This window comes from Nerophis ophidion, linkage group LG20 (genome assembly GCF_033978795.1).
Source record: "Nerophis ophidion isolate RoL-2023_Sa linkage group LG20, RoL_Noph_v1.0, whole genome shotgun sequence".
Classification (NCBI taxonomy): domain Eukaryota; kingdom Metazoa; phylum Chordata; class Actinopteri; order Syngnathiformes; family Syngnathidae; genus Nerophis; species Nerophis ophidion.
This window is the reverse complement of record NC_084630.1, coordinates 46,252,313-46,261,874: the sequence shown is the minus strand read 5'-3', so window position 1 is coordinate 46,261,874 and position 9,562 is coordinate 46,252,313. Positions and strand designations below refer to the sequence as shown.

Genomic DNA, 9,562 nt, shown 5'->3' with positions numbered 1-9,562 from the left:
CCTTTTATATGCCGATATGTCCAATATCTGAGATAACATCCATATTGGCAATCTCAGGTAAAAGTGAATTAGTCAGCATGTTCAGTGACAAGCTGGGAACTGTCAAAGTTCAAGCTGGGAACTGTCAAAGTTCAAGCTGGGAACTGTCAAAGTTCAAGCTCCCCAAGTGCTTGAGCACAAAGCTCATTTTTGACAGATAGGCCAGTTTTACATCGTCATCAACAAAGAAGGTTTTGACCAAAAAAGAAGCTCCTCTCCCGAAGTTGCCAACTCTGAGCTGGATGCTCCCCAAAATATTGCCAGAAGCATTTTGTTTTAATTTTTAGTGGAGGTTAGCTGCAACAGGTAGAGCTGCTGAAGGCCCAGGCTGCAACAAATAGAAGGTCACTAGATTTTAAAGTCCAACATAAGCAGTCAGTAAAGCCCTGTTTTGGTGGTAAGCCTCATGTAAACTCTGTGTTCCTTTGGCGTAAGATGTTTACAATATACAACTTATGTTAGAGTAAAACCTTTCTTCACATAGGGCTAGTGGCTCAATGGATAACGCGTCTGACCACAGACCAGAAGATTCTACGTTCAACTCTTGGCTAGCTCATTGGTTTTCGTTAATTGAACTGAAACCAAATTCAGTGCTGTTTCTTTGAGTGTTTTTTTGCATTTGAAATAAATATCTACTAACTGGAACATTTTGTCTTGTTATCATTGTGAATAGATAACTGGAAGTTGTATCTGTTGGTATACTCGGGACATTCATTTAGAATAAAGTGGGTGAGGAAAAAGGTGAAACAAAACAAATCCTACCTGAGCACGCTTTCCTCTTGTTAGAGTAAAACTTGTTGGGGCTTGGTCACTAGCATTCAAACTAGTTGTGACTATTCTGTCTATGAAAATGAACAGGGAAGCAAACACATTCTCAGTTATATCTGTGATGGTATAGTGGTTAATACTCTGTGTTGTGGCCGCTGCAACCCCAGTTCGACTCCGGGTCATGGCACTTTACCCTTTCTTCAAGCTATAATTTTTTGATGATGATTTTTGAAAAAAGAGGTATCTTGTTCCCTCTGGTAAGTGGTTGAACAAGATGTGAAACCAACCAGGTACTCTGGTGAAATTAAGAATATCTATTTGATGTCATTAGAGTATTGTCCTTGATGCATCATTTAATATGACTGATGTGTGCTTTGTGCTGTTACTTTATCACTTGGTAAAATTGCATTATAAACTCAGTCAATCGATCAATACTTTCTTTCTTTTCTTTCTTTCTTGTGTTTATTTTGAACATGAACATACTTACAACATAATACATCAGACAATTTCATACCATTTCACATTAAACATCATGTCCGAAAAGGAGTAGGAAGAAGCAAAGCTTATTTAATTCTACCCCTTTCCCACTTCAGAGCGTTTACAAATATATACATTCATTTACTGACCTCCACCCTTTTCCGGGCAAGAACCATGGACTCAGACTTGGAGGTGCTGATTCTCATGCCAGTCGCTTCACATTCGGCTGCGAACCGATCCAGTGAGAACTGAAGATCCTGGCCAGATGAAGCCATCAGGACCACATCATCTGCAAAAAGCAGAAACATAATCCTGCAGTCACCAAACCCGATCCCCTTAACGCCTTGACTGCGCCTCGAAATTTTGTCCATAAAAATTATGGACTTGAATCCTGGAAGTCAGAATGAAAGTCTGATGTTCTTACGATGGAGCAATTAAGGGTTTCTTCACAACACGTAAAAATAAATAAAAATGAAGCAAGATGCTTCTGGCAAAATTTTGCTTGCATGTTTGACCCCGTTCTTGGAAATACTGGTAGATTTGATTGACATGTGTTGCTTTCTTGACACAGAGCCAGTTCAAAGCAATGTTCTCAAATGTTTAGCAGGGTTAAGGTCCAGTCTCTGGAACGGACATTCCAGAAACCTGCCTGAAACCCTTTGAAAACAGTTTTTATGTGTGTTTAATATTGTTGTCTTGTTGGAAAAGCTGCTAGTGTACAAAGATCAGCCTTTTCACTCTTGTTTGGAGGTGAGGCAAAGTCTCATCTGACCAGTAAACTTTTCTCTCAAAACTGCTTTTGGTTCAAGCACTTGGCGGGCTTGAAGTTTGACAGTTTCCACTCTGTCACTAAACATCCAACCATCCATTTTCTACTGTGTATCCCTTAAAACTGGACAATTCAAGGCTTGAGCCGACTACAGCAGTGATGAACAAACAATATGAAAGTAGGTTTGAGGTTTGAGGTCACATGACTAAAGCTACTGACAATTGAAATGTTCTTAGTGAGCCAATGACAAGTACTTTATTGACGGTCCCTTAAAGTAAAGCACTTGTCAGCAGGGACTGACAGACGTGGCATGAGTTTTCAAACAGTCAGCCTGGCTGGATGTTGAATGTCTGTTGAATATCCAACTTGGAACTCATTTGACCTCTGTTTGGCATTTGGAGATCACTCCAGCAGCACTGAGAGCAGTCTGAGTCAAACTACCTTGAGATAAATATTGCAATTGTCAATGCCAACAAATAAATGGACTCAAAAAACGCTATAAAAGTTATGGTAGCTTGATGCTAATATACATTGGCTTTGCTATTGACATGCTACTGATTAGCATTAGCAATTTCTCATGACGTTAACACCCACAAAATTAGTTAATTAAAACTATAAGTAAGATGAATGTTAGAATCAGACAGCTGGTGCATAATAAATCCAATATATACAGTATTAACACTTTATGGGGCGCAACAAAACACATTATGAATTTACACTACAGCCATCTAGCGTACTGGACTTGCAAATGTAAATAAAGCTACATGTAAATGATGATATGAAAACAAAAAAACAAAAAACAAAGGGTAACGAAAGGACTACAGTTATCAATAATAATCTTATTTTTAAATGTTGCAATATAAATTTATTACAAACAATCAAAATTATTAACAGACACAAAAGTACCAAAAAGTCGTACTGTTGAGGACTGGTATTGATTTGGAGGTAGTAGAATTTGTTCCGAATCAGTTGAAATGTGAACAGTACCCATCCCTACCAGCAAGTATTGTTGTACTGGAAACTAATTTACAAACACAACTTCATCACACACAATACTCCACTATGGAATTGTTCTTATATTAAAATGAGAAACAAATCCATCTTTGAACAGCAATGGTTTGAAAAAGGCATTTTGTCACTGATGCAATTATTGACTGATAAAAATAGTTTATTTCATTAAGTACAACCTGGAACAAGAAAAAAACTCATAACTTAAAATGTTCCATTCTTTCTAAGGCAAAATAAATAATTTGAGAAAAAAATTACGGAATTGACCACTTAAAGTAATATTTTGGATGTTGTTTTGCAATTGAAGACAACACTTGTTCGATCTGTGATTGGGAAACACAATAAACAGTTTTTTTAAGAATGTATGCAAAGTAAATCTCTGTGGGATGATGTACAATATTGGCTTTTGTCTGACACTCCAAACTTTGACTGATATTGATGTTGTTTTGGGGATGTTGAAAAAGAAAATAAAAAACATTAAAACAAATGTTTAAAACACAATATATATAATACATCCACAAATGTAAGTTTGTAAAAACAAAACCTTCCTTTCACAGAAAAAAAAAAATCGGCCATTTTCCCTCACTTTAATACTGCATAAAGGTCTGGGGACATACATATAAAACAATCACAACACAATCATCATAATACAGAGTAATGACGATAATGAATAAAAATGATTATAGAGACCCAACAAATGGTTTAAAAAGACACATTTTAAAATTGTATAAAAGACAACTGTTTAAATGATGTATAAAGTAAATAATAATATGCTTCCTGAAGTGGTCCAGAAGATGTTTCAGATGTGAACCAGTACATATGTATATCATATAAAGGTGATAATCTATGGGATGATTAACAATTGGAAATACAATATTTCATATAATTAAGTCTAAAATTGTATGACGAATATATAGAATATATATATATATATATATATGTATATATATATATATATATAAATATATACGTGTGTGTGTGTGTGTGTGTGTACATACACACAAAATGTTTATTGCATGTAAAATGCGTATTTTACTGTTTACTCAGCTTTTTACTCAAATTGTTCTGTCCATTTTTTAATAAAAGTACACAATGTTGCATATTAATGCATGTGCTTGACTGAAAAAAGCATCAATATAAAATATCTAATCTATAAATGTAGAAGCATATTAAACAGATTGTCAGACAAACAACAATGTCACACATGTTATATGTGCTGATGTTGTTAGAAAGTCAAAATGAAAGTCTGGACAATTTATTTCAAATCCTGCAGTTTCATTTGCTGCTGCTGTTCTCACCAGCACACTTGTGTTTCTTACACTGGTACTTAGAAGACAATCTTTCACCACACACACTGCAACTCAACACTTTCTCTCCTGGGTGTCTTCTCATGTGTGCTACAAGGTTCTATTGTTAACAAAAGCTTCAGTTGCAGATTGAACAGGAATGTGAATTTTCACCATTGTGTGTTCTCATGTGTACTTTCAAACACCAGTTTTCTGTAAAACGTTTACCAAAGATTGAACAGGAAAAGGGTTTTTCACCAGTGTGTGTTCTCATGTGTATCAGTGTGTGAATGTGTGTGTGAATGGGTAAATGTGGAAGTAGTGTCAAAGCGCTTTGAGTACCTTGAAGGTAGAAAAGCGCTATACAAGTACAACCCATTTATCATTTATTTACTTTCAAACTCTGACCTACTGTAAAACCTTTACCACAGGTTGAACAGGAAAAAGGTTTTTCACCAGTGTGTGTTCTCTTGTGTACTTTCAAATTTTGACTTTCTGTACAACCTTTACCACAGGTTGAACAGGAAAAGGGTTTTTCACCAGTGTGTGTTCTCATGTGTACTTTCAAACTCTGACCTACTGTAAAACCTTTACCACAGGTTGAACAGGAAAAAGGTTTTTCACCTGTGTGTGTTCTCATGTGTATTTTCACATCTGTACTTTGTGTAAAACCTTTACCACAGGTTGAACAGACAAAAGTTTTTTTACCACTGTATTCTCATGTGCACTTTCAAACTCCAACTTTTTGTAAAACCATTACCACATATTGAACACATAAAAGGTTTTTCTCCAGTGTGTTTTCTCATGTGTCTTTTCAGACGACTTTGGTATTTAAAAGTTTTGTGACAGTGAGAAGATGTGAAGTGAGTGTTGTCAGTGTGACATGTTGCATCATCTTTAGAGTCTTCATCATCAGTGTCAGGAGAGTGTGACGTTGTGTCCTCACTATCTGATAGTGGAGCTAAGAGCTTGTCTGCTTGTGATCCTCCACAGTGGTCTCCATCAGCTTCTGTTGTCATGTGTTGTGTTGAGCTGCTGCTTGGAGGCTCCCCCCCTCCCCTCTCCTCACTTTCACCTTTCACCTCATCATCTTCACTCTTCACAGGGACACCAGTCACTGGCATCTTGGGGACATCAACCTCCTCCAGTCCTTCAAGATGCTCTCCCTGCTGATTGATGCTGTGTTCTTCCTCTTCCTCTTTATTGTGAGGGGTCAGTGGGTCCTCCTCTTCCTCCTTAATGTGTGGGCTCTGTGGATCCACCGCTTCCTCTTTAAAATGGGGTGTCAGTAGGTCCTCCTCTTCGTCTTTAAACTGGGGGATTAGTGGGTTTTCCTCTTCCTTTTTAAAATGGGAGATCTGAAGGTATTCCTCTTCCTTCTTAATGTGGGAGGGCTGTGGCTCCTCCGTCTGCATCCTGAAGCTCCACTTCTGTTGCTCAGGGTGAAGATGTTCTTCACAGACGTCTGCAAGACAAACACAGCATCTCTGCTCAGTCACACAATGCGTTCAGTACTTTTACATGCAGTTAGGAAAAACAAGTTATCGTATGAACTGTCTTGAGATCTCAGTGACGCACAAACACGCTGCTCTTACAACATTATTCACAGGAAAAGAAAAACAAACCAGGACGACAGAACTTTTTCGTATGGATAGACAACATAGTTTAAAGGGATTTTGCAATATATTATTTCACATATAAATATGAACAGAACCATTTTAAAACAGACTACACAGGCTCCTAATTTAGTTGCTGGAATATGCAGTAAAATATTAAATGATAAATAATGATAAATGGGTAGGGGTGTAACGGTACGTGTATTTGTATTGAACCGTTTTGGTACGGGGGTTTCGGTTCGGTTCGGAGGTGAACCGATCCGACACGGACATATAAGTAGTGGCGCACGTTGTGTAAATAATGCACACCGAGGCACCATGAATTGATTTACGTAGACCCCGACTTAAACAAGTTGAAAAACTTATTCGGGTGTTGTACAGAATATGTACTGTACTTTGCAATCTACTAATACAAGTTTCAATCAATCAAAAAAACAACAACACACAGCATGCTAGCAACGACTGGGATATGATAGACTGACCACACCTCCTCTTTTCACGAGATATGTCCTCTTTATGGAGATGTCCAGGTGGAGTTTCTTAAATGCCTCGAATGTCTGGCATTTTAAGTTATGGTTGCGTGTATTTTCAATGTACGTTCAGGGTTAAGAAGGGGTTAAAAACAAAACAAAAAGTGGTGCACGCAGCAGCATTGGTGAGGGAGGGCCAGAGAGAGCGAGAGAGTTATGATAAACGTCGCCAGGCTCTGCTTTTTATCCTTTGATTAATCAGATTTAATTTTTTATTATCTATAGCAGGGGTGTCAAAAGTGTGCCCTGGAGGCCATTTGCGGTACACAGCTAATGTTTTAAAGGCCCACGGCACATTCTAAAAATACTATTAAAATAAACAAAAACATAAACAAAAGTGAAATAAAAGAGCTTATAGGCTAAATGTAATTTTGAAAAAGTTGCAACGTTGACTAATAAAACTAGGCTGTGTTTTTTTTTCTTTCAAACTGTCATTGCTTAAAACATAATATTGAATCAAAATCAAATTTATTATGAATTATATCCAAGTTTCCCAATACTTCACATCAAATATTCCACTAAGAAAAATATTTTTGGTGGAAGATTTAGCAAATGTGTTAAATAAATAATTAAAAAATGTATATTTTGTTTTTTTCTTACTGTACCGAAAATGAACCGAACCGTGACCTCTGAACCGAGGTACGTACTGAACCGAAATTTTTGTGTACTGTTACACCCCTATAAATAGGTTGTACTTGTATAGCGCTTTTCTACCTTCAAGGTACTCAAAGCGCTTTGACACTACTTCCACATTCACTCACACATTCACACACTGATGGAGGGAGCTGCCATGCAAGGCGCTAACCAGCACCCATCAGGAGCAAGGGTGAAGTGTCTTGCTCAGGACACAATGGACGTGACGAGGTTAGTACTAGGTGGGGATTGAACCAGGGACCCTCGAGTTGCGCACGGCCACTCTCCCACTGCGCCACACCGTCCCTATTATTACATCATTCCCAGTATTATGTTCTCAAATAAAGTAACCACATATTAACAGTAAATAAACAAGTACATTAATAATAATTGTTTTGACAAAATAATACAATTAGAAAAGACACAATATGTTACTGCATATGTCAGCTGCCAAATTAAGAGCCTTTGTAAACAGTTTTGAAATTCTTCTATTATCAATCATATACCAAATGATATATCGTGACATATATTGTTATTAGGATATAGAATTGAGGTCATATCGCTCATACCAAACATTGGTTCGCCGAGTCATTTTGTTTAGCCCACCAAATATATATTTATTTTTTTATAATCTTTAGATGTGTGTGTATTAAGGGTGTAACGGTACGTGTATTTGTATTGAACCGTTTCGGTACGGGGGTTTGGGTTCGGTTCGGTGGTGTATCGAACAAGTTTCCACACGGACATATTAAATAGAGCACCGCACGGTGTGTCAACAATGCACACTGAGGCACAACACACGGCATGCTAGCAACGACCGGGCTACTACAAAGTGTAAAATCCAGAGCTGGAAGACCCTCCTGCCTCGTTAAGATCTCCTGTTTGGGAACACTTCGGCTACGCTGTGCGATACAACAATGGATAACATGGCTTCAACGAAGAGAAAGACAAACAAACGGTGCTCCCACTGCATTTAAGCAGCTTCTACTCGGCGTCTCAGGCAGGGCTAAAGCAATAACAAATGCCGTTTGTGTTTTTAGAGCAGCAGATTTAGGACCGTATTGCATTAAAAACTAGATTTTGACCCACTTCTATGGTGGAAAAACAATGAGCCCATTTATCCTCTTACTGCCAAGTTAGCCAGGTACTACCTTGCCATACCTGCTACCTCCGTGTCCAGCAAAAGGGTATTTTTCACAGCTGGAGACATTGTAACTGCAAGCAGGTCTGCTCTTTCTGCAGACAAGGTGGATAAACTGATTTTTCTGGCAGAAAACATGAAAATTGAGTTAGTCACCACGGTGAAAGGGTGGAGAGGGGGAAGAAAAGTTAACCCGAGGCTGAGTTGACTTGAAACTGTTTAATGTTGCACTTTTTGTACGTAGAAGAAAAGTTGTGTCATTTTATTTAATCTGAGTAACAACTTGAATCAGTTTAATGTTGTACTTTATATGTGGGAATGTTGCACTTTATATGTAGAAAGGTTTTGTTAAGAAACCAATTCTGAGCCTTATCTTATTTAGTTTTTAATTTTATATACGTGTAAATATATATATTTATATATCTTTCCAAAGTCGGGACCCGGGGTAGACCGCTTGCCTGTGCATCGGTTGGGGACATCTCTGCGTTGCTGACCTGTCTGCGCTCGGGATGGTCTCTGGCTGGCCCCACCATGGACTGGACTTTCACTATTATGTTATAAACTGGCTGGCCTGGGAAGGCCTCGGGATCCCTTAGGAAGAACTGTATGACGTGGCTGGGGAAAGGAAAGGCTGGGCTTCCCTACTTAGGCTGCTGGCCCCGCGACCCAACCTCGGATAAGCAGAAGAAGATAGATGGATGGATGTGTAACACAACTTGATGTTTCTTGAAAACAGCGTCCAGTAGTTGATGTTGTCGCTCCTTCTCCTCTTTTGTGGATCAAAGTTCCTCCTTGTACTCTATCATTTTTTCTTTTTTTCTAACATCACAAATATTTCTTCAACGGCAGCAGTTAGTCGCTGATTCAGCAACACTCACATCATTTGTAATGTAGACATGTTCACACAATAAAAACACTTTACACTTACATTGGATCTCTGCTTTGATGTGTCGATCACTTCCGCCTCTCTTTGTTAGCAGCTAACAAGCTAAGCTAACCAGCAGGCTGGGCTAGCACGTCAAAGTGCACTCAGACTAATGTATCCGCATACAAACAATTAATAACGACGTTTACTGTGTTAAACGAAACAAATGTGCACATGTACGTTGTAATTAAGACCTAAAAACCATAATAACCAAAACAACGTATTCTCCGCCAGTCGCCATCTTGTTTTGTTCTTCCTTCTGTGTGACGTCATCGAGGTGTTCTCAACCGCGGAACAATTGTTTGCCAAACACGTGTTTCACTGGGACAATAGTGAGAGGTGCACACTTCCTTCAAACACGTGTTTCACT

The 9,562-nt window shown here is 38.3% G+C and overlaps 1 protein-coding gene across 2 annotated transcripts; it reads right to left on the bottom strand.

Annotated features, from left to right (window-relative positions):
* Positions 1-4,910: 4,910 nt before the first annotated feature.
* Positions 4,911-9,485, bottom strand: LOC133539226 (zinc finger protein 177-like). Of its 2 annotated transcripts, none has more exons than XM_061881394.1 (2): positions 9,196-9,485; positions 4,911-5,812 (listed from the first exon to the last, which is right to left on the bottom strand). In XM_061881394.1, exon 2 carries the CDS (start codon positions 5,760-5,762, stop codon positions 5,052-5,054), a length of 711 nt encoding a protein of 236 aa, XP_061737378.1. In that variant the 5' UTR covers positions 5,763-5,812; positions 9,196-9,485; the 3' UTR covers positions 4,911-5,051. The 2 variants fall into 2 exon arrangements, with proteins under 2 accessions (XP_061737378.1, XP_061737379.1); XM_061881395.1 differs by lacking the exon at positions 9,196-9,485 and adding an exon at positions 8,762-9,062.
* Between the last annotated feature and the right edge of the window lie 77 nt (positions 9,486-9,562).

What these genes read in the sequence shown, in the direction of transcription:
- LOC133539226 (XM_061881394.1), bottom strand. Translation starts at nt 5,762, where the DNA reads ATGCAGACGGAGGAGCCACAGCCCTCCCACATTAAGAAGGAAGAGGAA.